The sequence below is a fragment of the Rhinolophus sinicus genome, linkage group LG15 (assembly GCF_036562045.2).
Source record: "Rhinolophus sinicus isolate RSC01 linkage group LG15, ASM3656204v1, whole genome shotgun sequence".
NCBI lineage: Eukaryota > Metazoa > Chordata > Mammalia > Chiroptera > Rhinolophidae > Rhinolophus > Rhinolophus sinicus.
The window spans coordinates 26669332-26691447 of record NC_133764.1 but is presented as its reverse complement, the minus strand read 5'-3'; the positions used below and the strand labels follow the sequence as shown (position 1 = coordinate 26691447).

Here is a 22116-nt window from a genome sequence, read left to right as displayed (position 1 = left end):
CACCACTTCAGTTCATTACTGTATTGGAGGTTCTAGATAGGGCAGTGAAGCAAGAAAAAGAAGAAGGAAAGGCATTCAGATTGAAAAGGCATTCTGTTTGTGGATGACATGATCTTATATGTAGAAAATCCTAAAGAATTTACCAAAAAAAAGAAAAACTATTAGAGCTAATAAGTGAATCCAGCAAAGTTACAGGATACAAGATCAATATACAAAAATCAGTTGCATTTCCATACACTAGCAGCAAATGCCTGAAAATGAAATTAAGAAAACTATTTCATTTGCAGTAGCATCAAAAGAATAGAATACTTATGAATAAATTTAACCAAAAGAAGTATAAGACTTGTACACTGAAAACTATAAAACATGCTGAAAGAAATTAAAGATCTAAATAAATGGAAAACATCTTGTGTTCATGGACTGGAAAATTTAATATTATTAATGTAGCCATACTCCCCAACTTGATCTATAAATGTAATAAAATCCTCTCAAAATTCCAACTGCCTTTTTCCAGAAATGGGCAAGTTGGTCCTACAATTCAGATAGAGTTGCAAAGCTATTTTAGCCACAACAGCCTTGAAAAAAAAGAACAAAATTGAAGGACACACTTCCTGATTACAATGCTTACTACAGAGGTGGAGGAAACAAGAGGATGTGGCAGTGGCATAAGGATAATCATATAAACCAATGGACTAGAACTGAGAGTTCAGAAATAAACCCATCCTCTTATCAGTCAATTGATTTTCAACAAGGGTGCCAAGAATATTCCATGAGGAAAGAATAGTTTTTTTAACAAATGATACCAGGATAACTGGATATCTATATGCAAAAGAATAAATTTGGACCCCTACCTCACACCATATACAAAATTAACTCAGAACGGATCAAAAATCTAAATTATAAAATTCTTAGATGGAAACGGTGAAAATCTGCACGACCTTGGGTTAAACTGATTTTTTTTTAAGAGATGACACAAAAAGCACAAGCAATCAAAGAAAAAAATATATTGGACTTCATCAAAATTTAAAACTTGCATGTATCAAATGACACTATAGAGAAAGTGAAAAGACAACCTATAGAATGAGAGAATATTTGCAAATCGTGTGTCTGTTAAGGGTCTAGTATCCAGAATATGTAAAGAATCCTTACATATGTAAAAAACTCAACAATAAAAAGACAACCTGATTTTAAAATGGCCAAAGGATTAGAATAGACATTTCTCAAAAAAAGATGTGCAGATGACCCATAGCACGTTAAAAGATGCTCAATATCATAGTCATTAGGGAAATGCAAATCAAAACCACAATGAGATACAACTTGATACCCACTAGGATGCTATAGTTTAAAAAAAAAGTGGTGGTGATGTGGAGAAATTGGACCCCTCAGACACTGCTGGTGGGGGTGTAAAATGGTGCAGCCATTGTGGAAAACAGTTTGGTAGTTCTTCAAAAAGTTAAACATAAGGACCCAACAATTCTACTCCTGGGTGTATAACCAAGTGAGTTGAAAAATATATGTTCATGCATAAACTTGTACATGGATGTTCATAGCATCATTATTCACAATAGCCAAGAGTGGGAATAACCAGTGTCCGTCAGCTGGTGAATAGATAAATACACACGTGATATATCCATGCGATGGAATATAAGACAGCCTTAAAAAGGGGTGAAGTACTGTCATGTTACAACAGAGATGGTCTTTAAAGCATTGTGCTATGTGAAAGAAGCCGGTCACAAAGACAGCAGATTGTATGTGTCTGTTTATATGGAATGCCCAGAATAGACAAATCCAGACAGTAGACTAGTGGTTTCCAGGGCAGGAAGGGAGGTGAGTATTGGGACTAACTGCTAATGGGTACAGGGTTTCTTTTCAGAGTGTGGGAAATGTTCTAGAATTCAATAGTGTGATGATTGCTCTACATAGTGAATATACTAGAGGCCATTGGAGTGTATACTTTAAAATGGTGAATTTTATGTGATGAAAGTTGTCTCAGTCTAGTCAGGCTGCTATAACAAAATACCTGAACTGGGTTGCTTATAAACAACAGAAATGTATCTCACAGTTCTGGAGGGCAGAAGTCCAAGATGAAGGTGTCAGCATGGTTGAGTGAGGGCCCTCTTTCGGGTTGCAGACTTCTCGCTGTGTCCTCACGTGGCGGAAGGGTTGATCTAGCTCTCTGGGGACTCTTTTTTAAGGGCACTAAACTGATTCCTGAGGGCTCTGCCTCATGACCTAATCACCTTTCAAAGACCCCACCTCCTAGTACCACCTTGGGCATTAAGTTTTCAACATATGAATTTTGGGGAGACGCAGACATTCAGACCATAGCAGAAGTATATCTCAAAAAATGCTAATAAAAAGTTCAACTAACATATTGCATATTCATTGGATGGCACAGGCATTATCAGAGCTTAGAATCATGGTACTCAACTAAATAGTGTAAGACAGCTGGTGATAAATAGAGATAAAACTATTGAAGAAGCACAAATAAAGGAGATACAGGAGATATTCAATCTTACTTGGGACCAGGATGTTTCATAAACTTGGCTTTGCAAGATGGGTAAGATTTTCTTAGGTGGAAGGGGTTTGGAATAGGAAATACAGGCAAAAGGAATAGTGTGAACAAAGGCTTGGAGCTGGAATATGGAGTACCTGGCGTCAGGGTGGGACATTGAGGTAGACGATGCAGAAAAACGAGGATAGGCCTGCATAAGTGGGTATAAGTATCATGTAAGGAGTTTGGGTTTAATATTTAGAAATCACATTTTTGGTTTTAGGTCATGTCTGGTGCCAGAGGGAAGACTGAATTGGAGAAGGGAAATTAGAGTCAGGGAAACTAATTAGGTTATTGTTGTTTTTGTTTTGTTTTGTTTTGTTTTGGAGAGAGGTGATGTGGGCTGAACTAGATTAGCAGTTGTGAGGAGGAAAGGGAGGAATCAAATGCAAATGTAGAGGTAGAATTAATAGGTCTTGCCCCCCAATTGTGTTGGGTGGGTTAGGTGGTGAAGTAAAGAATGACCCTGAAGTTGTGAACTTGAGCGACTTGAAAGGACAATGATGGGATTAACCCAGATGAGGAGGACAGCAAGAGAAACGAGAGTGAACGCTGAGGAGAGAGAGACACCACTGAATCGGGCAGTTAAAATGTCGTTGGCAACTTGGGAGTCAGCGATGACCGTCAAGTGGTTGCTGGGGAAAATCTCAAAGGCTGGTTGAAGAAGATGGCTATAGGATGAGAAAGTGGGAGGCAGGGAAGAGAGACTTGAGAAATTTGGCTGGGAAGCGAACCGAGAAAAGGTTGATAATCTGAGGTAACAGCAGAGTTAAAGGATTTTTGCTTTTTAAGTCACTGAGTGGCTTGGACATGCCTCTGGGAAGAGAGGCTCACTGGCAATGACTCAAGATGGAAAGAGCAAAGGCCGGACAGATGGGTTGGGATCAAACCTACAGATGAAGGACTCGACCTCCGATACATTTGAGATAAGTGCTTTGAGATGCTTCTGTAAGGTTCAGAATAGAATGTCCTAGTTCTTGAATGTGGTGAAAGGGAGCTGCGTTATGTGCTTGAATCAAATGGGAGATGGCTATAGGATGAAAACATGGAATCGTCAGTCTAGTCACCTTAAAATTAGAATATTTTTTGCTCCTAAGTATGCACTATTTAGAATGTTAACTAGAGTGAGGCAAATAAATGTTATTTAGAAAATCATTTAGAGAGAAGTACTTTTTTGGTGTGTTATAGGAAACAAAAATGTTAACTAGAGTGAGGCAAATAATGTCATTTAGATTTTGGCAATAGGAAAGAGAATTGTGGGCTGGGATGCTTTCTGCTCTAAAGCTCTTAAAACAGTGCTTGGCACATAATAAGCTCTCAAAACATATTAGCTATTATTATTAACACCCTCCTCAACCACCAAATGGATAGTAAGTTTCTCAACACCATTTCAGCTTTCCCCCACTGACTATAAATCTCATATAATGTATTAAGTTCTCATGTGTATCTGGTTGTATTTTTGGGTGGTTTGTTGTACTCCACTGAACTATTTGTTTCTGTAGCAATACCACATAGTTTTAATTATGGTCTATGGCACATTTTTATGTCTAGTAGGGCCAGTCCCCCTCACTCTTTCTGAAATTTTTCTTGGCTACTTTCACAAATTAAAAAAAAAAAAAATTTCCTCCCATTTCGCCTGCTATATTTGCTTTGCCAGTTGCAGTTTAGATCGAATTTACGAAAGACCCATTGGGATTTTGCTCATAATTATATTAAACTTAAAGGTTAATTTGGAGTTCGTGCTACCCTTACAATATTGAGAGAGGTAACCAAGGCCCAAAGCGTCACAGAGGAAGAACCGGTGAATCCGAGTATTGTAGTTAGTTAGGGTAGGGGCCAGTTACTGCTAATGAGCCCTTTTAGTCAGCTACTACACGCTTTGTTTTTCTTTGTTTATTTTGCCCTGCTAAATTCTTTGGTAAACAATAACTCATAGACTTAAACACTCCAATTTTTAAAGTGGACCTTTGGATGAAAGTATGTTATTTAAATTCAAAAACTGTGTAATGTTACCCAGACGAATCCTGGTTAAATCCCCCCAATTTTTTTATGGAGAGAAGCAAATTCTCTTTCTGCACTTTAAAGGCTTTCAAATAAGCAATGATATAATTACTTTCACTGAAGTTGCCTTTAAAGATTTGTTGAGATTTTCATACTTTTCAAGCAGCAATGAAGAAATTTTAATATTTCAAGTTGTTTATGAAAACATTTTTACAGCCTTCAGACAGCTAAATGTTCTGGTTATTCAGATTACTACATTTATATAAAATTGCCCGTCAGTTTTGTATTTTCATTTCTTAATAGCTACCTGGTTACAGTGGCTGGGCTTTTATTATTGTTTCCTAGAGGCAAGGTCAGTGTCAGAAAAACTGGAATTTTCCTGTGGTGAGTAAACAGCTACTATTTATAGGGACTTATATTTTGATGAGAAAAATGAGATACCCTGCTTGGCTTACCATAAAGACACAGATGCTTCTAGAGTCCAGTAGGGAAGCCTTTTGCTCACAGCATCTGCTTTAGTTGGCTAGCCAGATGACTTCTAAAGATTTTTTCACTCTCTCTTGAAGGGCATCACCTCTTTGACATGTAAACAAGTTTATAAATAAAAAGGTTAACTTAGCGTTTTATAATTTTAAAAAATCACTTTAGCTATATCAGTTCTGTGTAATTCTGAACTATTAGATCATTTGAATTATGGCACTTCCTAAATAAGCTTGAAATGTCCTTTGTATGCATGTTCTTTGACTTATTCTGCGGTCGAGACAGATTTGTATTGACCCATAGTTCATTTATTCGACAAATGTTTGATGAGCCCTCACCGCATGCCAGGCCCTATACTAACCTTGAAAACCAAAAACTGGTGCAAGATATAGTCTTCGTCCTTGAGAAGTTTATTGTCTTTTATGCAATGCAAACATATAAACAGACAATAAAATAAAAATACAGTCAGGTGCTTCTATTTGAAGTTTGTTTTGTCAGTTTAGTGGGGCAGGTAAGGTGTCTCTGAATGTCTTCTAGAAGAAGTAATGTCTGAGCTGAGCATTGTAAAGTGAATAGGAGTTGGCAGGCAAGGGGCTCCTAGTTAGGGAAGAGGGAAGAATATACAGTGGTCCCCCCCTTATTCACAGAGGGTATGTTCCAAGAACCCCCAGTGGATGCCTGAAATAGCAGATAGTATCGAATCCTATATATACTGTTTTTTCTTATACATACACACCTATAATAAATTTTAATTTATAAATTAGGCACAGTAAGAGATTAACAACAATAACTAATAATAAAATAGAACAACTGTAATAAACTATAATAAAATGTATGTGAGTGTGGTCTTTCTCTCTCTGATAACCTATCTGATAACCGAGACGGCTGCTAGATGTCTAACGAGCGGGTGGCATATACAGTGTAGATACGCTGGACAAAGGGAATGATTTACACCTGAGGCGGGACAGAGCAGGATGGCATGAGATTTCTTCACACTACTCAAAATGGCACACAATTTAAAACTTATGAATTATTTATTTCTGGAATTTTCCATTTAATATTTTCGGACTGTGGTTGACCATGGATAACTGATATTGTGGAAAGTGAAAGATGGATAAGGAGGGGGACTACTGTAAAAGAAAGAAGCTTGTAGGGAAACTAAAAGGCTCAGTACATTTTGTCAGATGGCTGGTCAAACTGTGACCGTGGGCAAAAATACTGTCTCGTTCAGAAAGCAAACTTATGACCCAGACTTTATTCATCTCATGTTCTAAATAGTGATTCCAAACAGTTTATCATGAATCCCATAAGTAAAAAATGTTTTATGTATCCCCAGTACATACACATATTTATTTATAACTTATATGCTAATAGTTTATGTACATAGTTAAATGTATACAAATAGAAATAAAGGATGAGCTAAAGAGAAAAATATATTCTCATTTTCCTTTTATTAAGAGAGAAAGCAAGGTGATGCTTCATTATTCTTTAAACTCTCTGTAATATTCTGTGATACACCTGTTCAGAGGTCTGTTTCTAAAGTTGGTTTATTTTGATGCTTGGATTATCTTGCAAACCCTTCAGGTGCCCATATCCCACTTTACAGATCACTGCTCCAAACAACTGGGGTAACTATTGAAACTAGCCTTTTAATTAAAACAAAAGCACAGCCAAAAGTAATTTATTTTCCTCTATAAATTTGTATTCGGGAGACTAAGAAGAATCAGCTTTGGCTTGAGATTTAAAGAATGAGTATTTTAGTCATAAACAGACTGTGACTGTCATGTCTTACTAACCAGGAAACCCTAGAGAGTGGTGGGAGGGTTATTGGTTAAATGCATTATATGAAGGAATGTTTTACTAGTTGCTGTTGATCAAAAAGGTTGTTAATTGCTTTAAAAAAAAAATATGTACCCTGTAATTATCTTTGTTGGGAAATATTTGGAAGATGGTTTTTCTCAATCTATAGGAGATATGATTCATAGCCACTTGGGGTTGCTTGTAAAAAGATACTTTTCATGATACACTTCACCAAACTTACTGAATTTACTTCATTGTGCTTGAATTGGTCCAAATTCTTTTCTTTGGAAGAGATGGAAACCCAACTCAAATAAGCTTGAGCAAAAAAAGAGAATTTACTGGCTCATAACCAACATTCAGGACTCAAGGTCTTAAAACTGGTTGTGGGGTCTGTGTTTCAAGGTGTCTCTTCGTCTGTGTCTCTGTTACCTTTGCTTTCTCTGTGATGGTTTTATTCTCTTTTAGAGCAGAAAGCCTCCCTGCATGTGGTGGGGAGGCAAGAGAGAACGCCTGTGTTCTCTTATTACCTGTCTACATAGGATCCCACGGGTGGAATGGGACTCTGTGCTTGTCCAGGTGCTGTGATTGGCGTGCCCACCAAAGCTTGTGGAATGGGGAGGGAACAGCTTCCCAAATGAAGGGTTTGCTATTAGCACAAAGCAAGGGATGCTGGGAGTCAAAAACAACATGTTTACAACAAGTGATGAGGAATAGAGGACAGGAAGGTATAAACTGTTCTTTAAGGTTGTGAAAGATGACTGAATTTTATTTTCCTAATCATTGATTTTTATAGAGTATGCAAGCAGCGAGATGTCCTACGGATGAATTATCTTTAACCAACTGTGCAGTTGTGAATGAAAAAGATTTCCAGTCTGGCCAGTGAGTCTCTAACTTTGTTCTCTTCTAACCTGCTAGGTGGTATATTAGAAACTTCTAAAGAGCCCTTATTTTTTAGTAAACTTGAGAATAATGTTTTATTATTCCCGTTTCTGAGTTAGAAAATGAAAGAGATGAGTAAGAAGAGTTATGTATATCAGTCTTTACTGTGTTAAATTTTGATAACTATAATGTTTTTAAAATCATACATAGCTTTTTATGTATAACTTATTTTTTATCAACTGGTTATATGAATCATATATAATGCAATCATTGGGTTTTTGGCTCTGATTCAGATTGTCTAAATTTGGATTCCGGTTCTGTCTACAGACTGGGTGACCATGGCTAAGTTATTTGCCATCTCTGTCTCTGTGGCCTAATCTGTAAAATGGGGATGATGTCTTCCTCAGGGTAGTTGTGAAGATAGTTATACAAATAAAGCACTTAGGACGGTGCCTTGCACGGTAGTAAGTCCTCAATAAATATTAGCTACTTTGATCACTACTACTATGATAATCTAAAAGACATGACAATTGGAAGATGCACAACGAATGTAGAATCTTCACAAGCATTTTGCATTGTCACTTATTTTAACTGACTCATGTCACCCACTGCCAGAACTTCCAAAGACCCTGCTATCAAGTTCAGTGCCATCCACGTGGTTCTGACGTTGGTAGAGGTAAGGAGATGAGGAGCTATACCACAAGGCAAACCAGGGCAATAAGGAGCAAAGTAGCAGGATTTTAACTGAGCTGAGCCTCTCTCTGTTTTTGTTTTGTTTAAAGCAATCTGAAATACATGAGTTTCACAGAGTTAGGATTGCTAATCATTTTTGGTTTTCAGCTTCAGTGTAAGGGGCTATACTATGTGATTGTATTAATATTGTTTTCAGTCCTAAAAATTCTCTGGTGCTAATTGGAACATAGAACTTTCTACGTATAAACTGGAGTGTAGATAATCAGTGTAAGAATTTGTTTATGGAATTCTTTTACAAATGTCAAATGTTCACTATACTCATGATGGAGTTACTTAAAATATAGTAGATATAAGGAACTTGTATTCTAGTGGCAGAATGATATGTATAGAAACATTAGTCATTACTACTTAAAAAGTATAGCATTCTAAAAGATAATTTTAAAAAAGAATGCTGTTGCCTAACAGTCTGAAGCTTCTATCTTACACACAGTTCTTGGTAGTTTCTTGGTGTAAGAGATTATCATGAGCTGATACCTGTTTATGGGTAATTTCTGAGCAGGGTGAATTAGCACAAAATGCTTTGAAAGAGTAAATATTGATATCTGTATGAAAGCTGATATATTTTGTGGAAATTTTTCATTTTTACCATCTTTTGAATTTTACAGATTATTACTTTTTCAACCTGTTGTGAGGGAGTCTACAGAGAGATTTAAAGACTAGTCCTAAAAACTAACTTTTTTTTTGACTGTTATATCCTGGCTCTTCTATCTTTGGTTCTCCTCCCTTTATTCTATTTAGGATGTGAAATCATTCTCAGGAGAGGAAATTCATTTAAGTTTTACTTACTATTAAGGGCTCTAAATCACTCTCATCAGTTTTATGTAAACTGGAAATGTAATAAAGTTGATATTTTGGATGGTACGAGTATGTACTCTCTTGAACTTGGTCCTGATTCTGCTTGATGTGTGTTTGGCCTAAAGGTACTCCTTATGCCTGGACAACATGTTGAATTGCTGACATTTTTTGGAAATGAAATTTGTGGTCCTGTTCCTTCAGGACTCTTGTATATGCCTTGTTTCTCCCTGGTGCACATCCAGCCTCCGTTGTTGGAAATAAACACGTTTGGCAGTGGTGGTGTTCAGCTCTTTGACAGGAAGGTCTGACTTTGTTTCTGTCTTTAGGCATGTGATTGTGAGGACCTCTCCCAGCCACAGATACACCTTTACCCTGAGGACCCACCCGTCAGTGGTTCCAGGGAGCATTGCATTCAGCTTACCCCAGGTAACGCAGATGTTCATTGTTTCTCTTCTATTCTTGAAAGTCATAGAAGAATCAATTCATTTAAAGCAAGCATCACCCTATAACTGTATTGATTCGCATCGAAGAAAAACATCTAGGTAATATATGGAATTTAAAGATATATTCTTAATTGCCAATTTTACTGTGTCTGCCTTTTATTGCCTTGATTTTTTTTTTCTTCTAATTTTAAAAAATTCTGTAGCAATATCAGGTAGCTATCAGATAAGGTGTCAAGCTATTTTAATGTTAACTCCCAGGGTCACAGAAAAGATACAAAAATAGCATTTACTTGGAAAAATTCTTAGTGATTTTTTAAATGCAGTTATGTCAGACTAAAGAATATGAGCTGAGTGGTTGTTATCCCGGTGCAACCTAACTAGCTGGGCTCCTGTAGGGACTGGAAGGATGATGGTTCCATCCTTAGCGGTTGGTGAATTCTGTGGAGGGCAGCGTGCCTAGCACTGCCCCACGCACATAATACATAACCTGGGAACACACCAGTACTTGTCTGTGTCCTTTCCCCCTTATCATCTCGCTTGTGCTGCTGACCCCAAAGTCCAATTGTAAATACTATCCCTGCCTCCTCTAGTATGCTAATAAGCACTGATTTACTCCCCTGGAGGTTTAGGGAAAGAGAGCAATCAAACACTTGGTTTCTGGGGAACTATTAAAGATCTCTTGAAGCTCTCAAAATGATGGGAAATCTTCACTCACCATTTCCCTTTTCTCTGTTTGAATGCCTCTCCATCATCAGGACTACTTTTCACATTTGTTTCTGTAAATCAAAGGTTTGAGAGCTTTCCCTGAGCTCCATCTGGGATTCTGGTGGTCAGAAATGGGGTTTCTGACTATTTCTCCTTGTCTTCCTGCTATTAAAAAGAATTTCCCCAATTACCTTACTATAGGCCAGATACGATTCTAAGTACGTGTGCATGTGTTCGCTCATTCAGTTCTCAAAACAACTCCATACAATCGATAGTATTATTATCATCCTTTGAGGCTGTCTCTGGGATTGAACTACAAAACCTAACTGAGGCTGCTCTGTGACCCAGGTCTGGGCGTAACCGGCATGCTGCTGAATTTCAGGTTGGCTGCGAGTGAGGTGGGATTATACAGAAGAGGGGTGTGATGGGTAGAGAGGAGGGGGAAGTAACGTCTGGTGAGAAAGCGGGAAGGGAGAGCTCTTGATGTTGCCCATTTTTAAAATTCAGCATCCTCTTAACTATCTACCACAAAACCCACAATGTTCAGATGAGTAAACAACGTATTGATTTTCAGCCAAAGATTATGTTTCTCACTGTTCTTTGGAGTGTTACAGTAATTACTGATTTTGAATATACCAAGCCAGTCCCGAATTCCTACCTAAACCCAATCTGGCCTACCTCTATCCATTATTGCCAGTGTAACCAGTCAGGACCCGAGGAGAAGCTAAAGGCTGGGTGCAAGTGCCTGAAAATCCTTTGGCTGGTACACAAAGATGAGTCGTGACCACCTAATGATTTGAATCCCTGCTTGGGTTTCAGTAGAGATTATCAGACCCATTTTAATTTAGTTTTTATGACTAGAGTATCTTTCTTTTTGTGATACTGTAATAAATAGTATAACTAACCATAGTACACTTAGGGCACTGAAATGTCCTACTAGGAAGGTTTTCAGGAGCATTATGTTATTTGCAAAGGAACATCTACTCAGTGTTGCTGGCTTTACTATAAAAAAACAAACCTTGTATGTTTTGGGATTAATGTTCAGATATAAACTGTAGCATGTAAGTTTCCTAGACTGCTGTGACAAAGTACTGTGAACCGAGTGGCTTGCAGCAACAGAAATGGATTCTCTCACAGTTCTGGGGCTAGAACTCTGAAATCAAGGTGTCAGCAGGGCCGTGCCCTCTCTGAAGGCCTCAGGGAAGAATCCGGTCCATGCTTATTAGCTCCTGGTGTTGCCAGCAATCCTTGGTGTTCCTCGACTGGTAGCTGTATCACTTCAGTCCCTGCCTCCACTGTCACATGACTTTCCCGTGGTTTTCTGTGTGTCTCTTCTCTTCTAAGGATGCCAGTCATACTGGCTTAGGGCTCACCCTAATTCGATTGCATCTCCACAGATCTTATTTCCGAATACAGTCACATTCACAGGTACTGGGGCTGAGCCTTCCACATGTCTTTTTGTGGGGCACAATTCAACACGTAACAGCACACCATGCTTTGGTCTTTGAATGTGTTCCTGAAATTCATAGAAATTCCTCATGTCTTTAATTTTGATTGGTTTGGTTTTTTTTCTCTTTTATTTTACAGCGAAAATGGGCTGGACTTTCTATTGGGCAAGATATAGAAGGTAGGTATATTTTTAGTTACCTGAGATAGATTTTCTCATACTTACGGAAATTTTCTGTTACTGGTTGTTAGGCTATTAAACATTCATCATATTCATATTACTGATGAGCTATCTGAGAATGGAAAGTAAATAGTTATGGTACCTATATCCTTACCTCTTCACCTGCCTGCTAGTCTGCCAGGAAATTGCAGTCTAATGGGAGAAACAATATCTGCACATTCATAGCTCACAATATGTACAAGGTAATTTCTTTGTGTAAATTCTTTGTACCATTAAGAGCTCTGTGTAAAAGTGCTAAGATATGTAGAACAGGAGTGAATGGATTGATTAGTGACTGGAAAATTAGCCAGAGAAATTTTTCTAGGCACTGGAGTTTTTATAAATTTTGGCTATTAACCCCCTATCAGATGTATCACTGGCAAATATCTTCTCCCGTTTAATAGGATGTCTTTTCGTTTGTTGATGGTTTCCTTTGCTGTGCAAAAACTTTTTAGATGATGTAGTCCCGTTTGTGTATTGTTTCTTTTGTTTCCTTTGCTTGAGGAGATAAATCAGTAAAAATTTACTAAGGATAATGTCCGAGAGTTTACTGCCTATGTGTTCTTCTAGGAGTTTTATGGTTTTGGGTCTTACATTTAAGTCTTTAATCCATTTTGAGTTTATTCTTGTATATGGAGTAAAAAGGTGGTCCAGTTTCATTTTTTTGCATGTATCTGTCCAGTTTTCCCCGCACCATTTATTGAATAGGCTGTCTTTACCCCAATGCATATTTTTGCTTCCTTTGTCATCGATTAAATGACCATATAGGCATGGGTTTATCTCTGGGGTCTCTGTTCTGTTCCATTGATCTATGTGTCTCTTTTTATACCAGTACCATGCTGTTATGATTTCTGTGACCTTGTAGTAGTTCAATGTCAGGTAGCTAGCTTTGTTCTTCTTTCTCAAGATTGCTATGGCTATTCGGGGTCTTTTATGGTTCCCTATAAATTTTAGGAGTATTTGTTCTAGTTCTGTGAAAAATGCCATTGACATTTTGATAAGGATTGCATTGAATCTATAGATTGCTTTGGGTAGTATAGACATTTTAACTGTTAATTCTTCCTATCCGTGAGTGCGGTACATGCTTCCATTTATTTGTATCTTCTTTCATTTCTCTCCTCAATGTCTTATAATTTTCTGAGTACAGGTCTTTTACTTCCTTGGTTACATTTATTCCTAGGTGGTTTTTTTATTTTTGTTTTTTGATGCAATTGTAAATTAGGCACTGGAGTTTTGAGCATGATTATGAAGTAGGGGGGAAACATTACATGGTAGAGACAAGGAAGAAAGGCTTTTAAGGTGAGAAACAATATAAATAAAAGGTATTGAGATGGGAGCAAGCAAATTACAGGAAGTATGTTTGCCTGAATGGATTGTATCGGTGGCAGTAGAGTATGTAGTTAGGGGAGGGCCTAGCAGTACATACTGCAAATTTTGGATTTTATACAAAGACAATTGAGAGCTACTGAGAATTTCTGAAGGAGCCTATCAAAATTATACCTTTAGAAAAGGATTATATTGTCCATGTGGAATATAGTGAGGCGTGGGGACAGTGCAGGAATCAAGGGGAATGAATTCCTTGGAGGTTATTTGACTTGCCTAGAATTAAGTTGAATAGGATTTTGTGAAATTATGGCTATGGAAAGAATGTTTTAAACGTTTAAGTTGTGTTGAAGAAGAATAATTGCTATTATTTGGTGATTACATTTTACTGTATACTAAGATATGTTTCCTCTGTGTTTAGACAGATAAGTCAGATTTAGGTTAAAGAGAAGAAAGTGTGGCAATACAATGTACTTTTTAAAGTGAAACGTATTATAAAGTCATCAGTAGTTCACCGGGGAAGGGCACAGAAAGCAATTTATGACTTCAGGGGAAAATAGGACTAAGCCACTTGTGGATTATAAGCAAAAACTGAATTGTCTCTTTGGCAGTGTGGCAAAGTTGGGAAAATGGAGTATGAATCTTGTCAGATAATTTCATGTCACCTTCATGGGTACAGTAGGGGAAGGAAGGAAAATGCAAGTGCTTTCCAAACATGCCTGAAAGAAACACCTGGAGAGTTTGTCTTTTAAAAAGAGATTCCCAGGCTTCTCCCCTGGGGAGTGGAGTCTGAGTCCTGAATCTGTGTTTTTAACAATCACCCTGAAGTGGTTCTTACCAGCCATATTTTGGGAAACACTGATAAAAGCAATTCCATTAACTATTACCTTCTCATCTGAAACATAGTGAAAAGCTGAGACAGTGCAGGAGTTCAGCCCCAAAGGGAAGTAGGTCAGTGCATGAAGCCAGGGTCCCCTATTTGCAGACATTGGCAAAAATAAAAACAAACACTGGTTAATCTAATAAGAAAATGTATTTGTATATAGCTTAGGTTTCTAATTTTGTCTTAAACTTGTTTTTCTAAATACAGGGTTAATTAAGAGTGTGTTTAAATTTAACTTTCAATATAGATAAATTCTGTTGTGAAAAGGTATAAACATTCAAGGTTATAAATCTTGATGAATTGAGAAGTGTGTTTTGTGGCTTAAATCATGTTTAAAGCATGCGCCTGCTACCAGAAATGCTTTATCTTGATTGTAAAGTCAGTTCTTTAAACAGTGAATCAAACAGACTTAATGGGCACAATTGTAAAACCAAGTGATCAGGTGGGACTCAGGTAAAGTAAGCTTGGAAGGAAGGGTGTGAGGGCCTGAGTGACGTGGATGATGCGGGCATAAAGGTAGAAAGCTGGTTCCACGTAAACAGCGATGTAGGCAGAGGTAGGATAGGAGCTGTGGTGTGAAGAGGAGTGCTAGTGCAGAGATTCCGAACAGGACTCTGTCTGTAAGGTGAGAATTTTTTAGTCAAGTCAGTGATTTTACTCTGAGCAATCTTCCAAAAGAATCATTTCGTCTTCTCTTCATCGGGAAATGCCATATTTTAAGTATCGCAGACTGATGTTCAATTAACACATGTGTTTGACCATTGTAGTAAGCCTGTCATTGTGATGTCTAAGTTTATTCAAAGCATTGGCTATAAATTATATTTTTGTGTATAAAAATATTTTTATTAATCTTTGACATTAAATTGATATTAGCCAGAAAATAAGAAAACATTTTCAACCTTCTCACCCTTCTTTGCTCCTGTATGAAATCTTCAGGGCACCCGTCTCTTTGCCCCCCCCCCCCCCCCCCCCCTGATGGCAGCGCTGTCCGTGGTGCTGCCTGTGACTCTGTCCATGGTACTTACCTCCCATAGTATTTGAAATTGTTGTGGCAGCGTGTTCTTTTCTGTTTAAGAATATTGACCCTAAATTAAAATGTACTTGAAAACTATAGTCAATAATGATATTTTAATGTACTTATTCAGATTTCTTGGCACAAAGATGGTACACCCATACCTGTATATGCATTATGACATGGAATTGTTTTGGAGTCTTTCATGCACAAAATGGGATCATGCTATACAAATCTTTCTGCAATATACTTTTTTCACTCAATATTATGTTTTAATGGGCCATCCACCTTTATTAAATATACATCAAGTTTTTAAATTTCTATACGGTATTCCATATTATGAATATGCCTTACTGTGTTCATCATTCTCCTACTGATCAGCATTTTTTTCATTGTTTGACTATTACAAATAATATTGCAATAAACCCCCTATAGATCTCTTTTTAGGCAAATGTTCAAGAGTCTTTCTGGGACAGACACCTAGAAGTAGAATTTTTTAATCAACTTGTTCATATTTACATTAATATTTCATCCTATACATATCTTCACTCTGTGGGAAAACAGCTAAGCTCTCTTGCTTATGAAAGTTACTCAGCATATAACCTGTACTTTCTGGGAAATGTTAAGAAAGAGCAAAACATACAGAAGTGGAGGCAGTAGAGTATTCTGAAACTTTCAGCTGCGATTTGAACTTATTTTGTGATCTTCTGTACGTTTTCTAGCCCTCATTCTGGCTTTCTGTGTTATTTTGCTTTTGAAAATGTTTATCTTCAAAATATGTGTGTCTCGGTATATGACAGCAAAGCAAAATATATTAATATTTTAATACAATTACACAAGCAATTTCATTCAAAGAATTTACAGAATATCCTTGTATATACCTCAAGTGGCTGGACTATAAGAAATAAATTTAGAACAGAATTTAAGAGTGTGAAGAATTTAGTATAAAGGCATATCTAATCCAGCCTTCTTGTTTTATAGATGTGACAAATCAAGGCACAGAGCACTAAATGTTTCCTCTAGTTACAAACAATTTATTAAAACATACAGATTCTAAAGTATCTTTATCTTGCCACCTTTGTTATTATTAAGGAGACTGGGGTTTTTTTGGTTTTTTTGCTGTTGTGTTTCATTTAAATAGTTCATGGATACATTAAGTATCTAACACACACCGATAGGTCCTGTTAATAACAAAGATGAGTTACAAACATGTAGAACTTACAGCATTTTCCTGGAAAAAGTAGGTGCTCAGTAAATATTTTTATAGTATTAAAAAAGAAATGTCAAACTCTTAAGTTGCTTGGGAGCAAACCCCCTCTAGTAAACACTATCTCTCAAGCCCTTTCTTTTTTCTTTTCTTTTTTTGGGTCCTGCATCCTACTTTGTTAGGGCAAAAGTGTCCTCACAGCTCTCACCTTAGCTCTTTCTTGTGTCAAAGAAAGATCTGTTTGGAAACAGTGTGCTATGCCAACTCCTTATAAATGTAAATGTCCTCTGTTAAGTGAGGAGGAGGAAGATGCAGAGGTCATTTTGGGGAGCAGGGGGCTGTGATTTCCCCCTAAGGGGGGTTAAAAGTAGAAGGAGAGTGTTGTTCAATATGTTCTAATCAACTCAAATGGGGGAAAAAATCTCTGGTGATTATTACTATGTTTTAAAATCTGTGCCTGTGTGTCCCTTCAGTGAAGGCCATATATAGTCGCCTTTTGGTCAAGTTCTTTTATGATTCACTTATGTGAAACTTTTAGTTACTTGAAACATAGCAAGTATTTGGTGTCCCTGTGATTTTTTTAAAAAAAATGCTTCTTTCCCACCCTTAGTGTCCTTATATACATTTGACAAGGCCAAACAGTGTATTGGCACAACAACCATCGAGATTGATTTCCTGCAGAAAAAAAACGTCGACTCCAATCCTTACGATACTGACAAGATGGCAGCAGAATTTATTCAGCAGTTCAACAACCAGGCATTCTCAGTGGGACAACAGGTAGTTTGAAATTGTCTTTCATTCCTTTCACTTTCTCGGCATTCTAATCCCTGTCGTTGTCCAAAATCAGTTCTGTTAGGTTGGTCTGAAAGTAATTGCGGTTTTTGCAATTATTTTTAACCTTTTAAACCGCAATTACTTTTGCACCAACCTAATACCTTTTTAAATGAGAAGAGCTTTGAATATGAGCAGGTATATCCAAGATGAGTGAAAAGGTGAGGGAGATGTAGCTACTGACCGTTTAGGAGTCTGTTTGGAAAAATTCTAAAGTAGCTTTTAGGTTACAATGTCATATAATTATAGCAGCTTTTCCCTCTATAAATTTGGGAATACTGAAGACATATGTCTCAAATTTCTTACTTATTGTGGGGTATTTATTTAAAGTCTTTGGCTGTCTTTTTCTATTACTGATGTACTTCGTAGAAAAGACATTCTTAACTTTTTTTGGTTATGAACTTCTTTGAGAATCTTAAGAAAATTATGTATATATATTTTCAGGTTTTTCATGGAACCTCTGAAGCCCAGATTTTCTCTTCTTTAAAATGATATTGCTGATGTTGCCCTTTTCTTTTGTACTTCACTTAATATATCATTAACCTCCTAGGGAGAAATTCTGTTCTTTTACAATGGTACTCTAAAAAATGTGTGCATTTATAAATTGCTATTTGTTTGTACACATTAATAATCATGGCTCTTTTCCCCTTATATTACATTTGTCTCCTTCTTTGTGACTGTTAATGATTGCTAACTCCTTCTGCCTACCCTAGCTTTATGTAGCAGTGATCCTCAAAGTGTGGTCCTACTTCCGTGAGGGTCCCTGAGGCCCTTCAGGGGGGCTGTGAAGTCAAACTAGTTTCATATTAATAACGAGACACTGTATCTTTTTCCTCTTATTCTCTCACTGGACTGTGTGCTGGTGCCGCATACCAACTGCTAAAGCAGACCTGAGGGTCCAGCTGTCTGTGTAAGCCAGACATTAAAATGTGACAGTGCCACTCTGCCAACTTACATTTTTTACTTTTGAAAACAGAGTTTTTAAAAATAAAACTTATTTTTGTTGACACATGATGGATTTATTCATTTTAAAATAAATACTATGTTTTTTGTTCTAATTTCTAATATAGTAAATATCAGTAGATATAATTTATATAAACAAAGGCTTTTGGGGATCCTCAAAAATTTTTAGGTTTTAGGGATCCTGAGACCAAAATATTGGAGAATCCTTGCTTGTAGCATTCTGATCTCTAATGACTTCCTATAGACTGTCCTTGCAGCCTCTCACATGGGGAGTGAGAGAAGTGGTAGAGGAAAGAGTTGTTGGACTGAAAGGAGTGTTATTTCTTTTCATTCTTTTGTTTGAAATGGAATAGATCTAGAACAAGACTCCAAAGGATTTGGTAATCCACACATAATTCAAACTTTTGCAAGTAGAAGCTGAGTTACTGTGAGACAGGAAAAGGATACAGTGCATTTATTATTATTTTTCAGATTCCTAGAATTGGAGTGAACCTCAGAGAGTTTCTTGTCTAACCTCCTCATTTTGCAAATGAAAAAACTTCAGGTGTGATTGATAGGCTCCTCCCATTTGGAAAGTAAAAGTGTGTAGTGATTTAGAGACAATAAATGATGTGCCCCTGGCTACATATCCAGGGGTGTAGATGAGATAAGGGCCCACTAGTTAATTGACCAATGAATTAAACAGATATTTATTGAACACCAATATGTCCCAGCCACTATTTTAGGCACTGCAGATCAGCAGTGTGACCTGCACATTTATTCCAATGTGAATAAAATACACCTAGTCCCTACTCTTCATAGAGCTTACTTTCTAGTTTGGGAAGACAGAAAATAGAAATGCCATGTACTGTTAAATACTTTGATGTAAGCAAAACCAGATGACGCAGTAGGGAGCCACTGTTTGGATTAAATAGCCCGAGAAGGTTCCCCCAGAAAGCATTTAGCTGATAATCTCTTGGCTACCTGTCCGTTGCTTTTTGGGCTGTACTACATTCCTCCAGATTCCTTTTGACTGATAGTTATGCTCAAATCACCTCATTAAACTTCATTGTTTTTACCTTCTCCTTCAGCTTTAGTAGTTTAATAGAATATGTTTAGAAGAACGTTTAATAGAAAATGCTTTGGTGTTTGCAGACGTCTATAATCCCATGAAAGAAAATCTTCCATAATACAGAGAAGAAATCAATCTTACCCCAAATCACTGTTCTTAGTATGTATTCCCCTTTGGAGTGGTCAGTAGTGCAGGATTGGCAGTCAGCGTTACCCATTACACCCCAGCATGGAGAAGAGGGCGTGGCTTGTGGAAGCTACTCAGTAAATACTTGGCTAATGACTGTTTAGATGCTGTTTCTGCACTTGTGTGGCAGGCATTTTGTGTTTGTTGTAATGAAGCATGGATGTCCTAGTCGCAGACCCAGGCTTGAATCCTGGCATGATTGTTTACTGTGACTCTGGGTCCCATCTATTAGTCCCTTTCTGCATCTCAGCTTCTTCATTAGTAAAACTGAGGAATAATTTCTGTTTCCAAGAGAGTTGTGAACATGAATTATTTAACTTCCTGTGGTGTTTGTTTGGAATGTAGCAGATACTCAATAAATATTAGTTCCCTTTTCCTTTTATTGGCGAGGTGGGTAGTTTGCTGTGGAGCATATTTGAGAGGGATATACAGGACAAAGCTGTTTTCCTGCATTTGGAAAACATTGGTGACGATGTGAGAGTCTAGCCATTGTATCATAAAGTGATTTTCTTCTCCTTGCCTCTTTTTACATAGCTTGTGTTTAGCTTCAATGAAAAGCTTTTTGGCTTGCTGGTAAAGGATATTGAAGCTATGGATCCTAGCATCCTGAAGGGAGAGGCTGCAACAGGTAAAAGACAAAAGGTATGTTTTATTTCTAATAATCTTCATTAGATAACCTTTATGATGTGAATTGTGCAGATTAATAGAAATTTCCTACCCATTCTCTTGCTCAATGATTCCTTCATATTATGTACTGTTTCTTTTAAGATAGTAGGGAGAGAAAATTGCTTTTATAGCCAGCATTGTTATTAAAATATAACATAACACTTATTTGCAGACCTAATAGTAATTTGAAATTTGTGTATGTACCTGTAATCCTGGTTGAATGCAGGTGATATTAATTGTAAATAAATAGTAACAATAAGACAGGCATTAGGAAAAGATACATACATTGAAATAAAGAAAATAGGAATAATAGGAAGGTAGTTATGACAAAAGTTAATGTAACTTAGATGATAGGTTAGCAGATTTTCTTTGCTCAGAAACCTCATTTCCCCTTCGTTTTTGGCTTTGCTTTGAGAAGTTCAGAGTGTGCCATTAGACTAACTACAAATTATTGTCTTTCTGTACAGATTGAAGTTGGACTGGTTGTTGGAAACAGTCAAGTTGCATTTGAAAAAGCAGAAAATTCATCACTCAATCTTATTGGTAAGATTCAGTTTTTAGAGGATTCTGAATGTAGGGGGTCTACTGCTGTTGTTCTAAGTGACTCAACTTCAGTGATTTTCAAGTGGGGACGGAGAATGGGGCACCTTCCTTGGGAAAGCTTTTCACAGAACCACCAAGTGTTTCCTGTCTATCAGATGTGCTGATGTGGAAGAAAGTTTAAAACCTTCACTAGATCAGCATTTTCCAATAAAAATATAATGTGAGCCACATATGTAATTTTTAATTTCCTAGTAACCACATATAAATAAGGAAACAGATTCAGATAAAATTAATTTTTAAATTTTGTATTGAAGTAAGTTCCAACTTACAGAAGATTTGCAAAAGTCGTTCAGAGTTTCTGTATTCTCTTCCGCAGCTTCCTCCGATGTTACGTCTTAAATAACCATAGTACCGTTACCAAAATGAAATTAGCATGGTTATGTTGTTACTAACTAAACTGCAGACTTTATTTGGATTTCACCAGTTTTTTCATTAGGTCCTTTTTCTGTTTCAGGATCTAATTCAGGGTTCCACACTACAGTTAGTTGTTTAGTCTCCGTAGTCTTCTCTAATCTCTGACCGTTCCTCAAGCTTTCATGGTCTTTCATGACCTTGAGAACTGGTCAGTTTTGTAGCATGTCCCTTACCTAGTCGTGTGTTAAATGCCATACTAGCACCACTTCTGTTAGTGATTGAGTTGAATGATGAATGTATCGGCGTAGAATTAACCCCTGGTCGTTCACAGAAGGTGAAGGAATTCACAAGACTCAGAAAAGTAGTAAAGCAAAGAAAGTTTTATTGAAGGTTGGGCAGAGAGAATGTCCATGGCAGAGTCTAAAGAGGACAGCTGCTGCAGGTAGTAAGGAGAGAAGCACTGGCGGGGGAGAGGAAGTTGCTGGGGGGAGAGTCTTAGAATGGACAGCTGCAGCGGGTTGCTGCTTAGCTGGGGTTCTGTGTTTTCCTATGCATCATGCAGGGGGCTAGTCATCTTGCAGTTGTTTACTGTTGCTGCTGGCCTCTTCTGAGAACGGTTGTCGCAGTTGGCTTCCTCTGAAAATTGTCCTGGTGTTTGTCAGCCTGCACGTGTATAGCGCTCAGACTCATTAACTCTTTCTGACTTCATCAGTTAATCTTTAGGCTTATTCCTGTTAGCTTCCAAACTCGGTCTCATTGACTCTTTTTCTGACTCATTAATGAACGTGCAGATAACGAAAGTCTTTCCAACAGATTCATAGTTCAGTGCTGCTCTTTTACGTTAGCCCTACTTTTATTATATTAAAATAATGCAGATTGGTCTTTAAAAATCTTAACTCACCAAAATAATGATACCATGAACTGTGTAGTAATTCTTATTTTCGATTGATTTAACTAAGTT

At 37.3% G+C, this 22116-nt stretch overlaps 1 protein-coding gene across 2 annotated transcripts in view; it reads left to right on the top strand.

The window, feature by feature from the left end:
• NSF (N-ethylmaleimide sensitive factor, vesicle fusing ATPase) overlaps positions 1 to 22116 on the top strand; it is a 126736-nt gene that overhangs the window by 10588 nt on the left and 94032 nt on the right. For both annotated transcript variants that reach the window (XM_019732985.2, XM_074320757.1), the window contains exons 2-7: positions 7629 to 7714; positions 9589 to 9688; positions 11998 to 12037; positions 17112 to 17278; positions 20067 to 20174; positions 20666 to 20741. In XM_019732985.2, coding sequence (XP_019588544.1) covers positions 7629 to 7714; positions 9589 to 9688; positions 11998 to 12037; positions 17112 to 17278; positions 20067 to 20174; positions 20666 to 20741 — 577 coding nt within the window. The remainder of the gene's footprint in view (positions 1 to 7628; positions 7715 to 9588; positions 9689 to 11997; positions 12038 to 17111; positions 17279 to 20066; positions 20175 to 20665; positions 20742 to 22116) is intronic.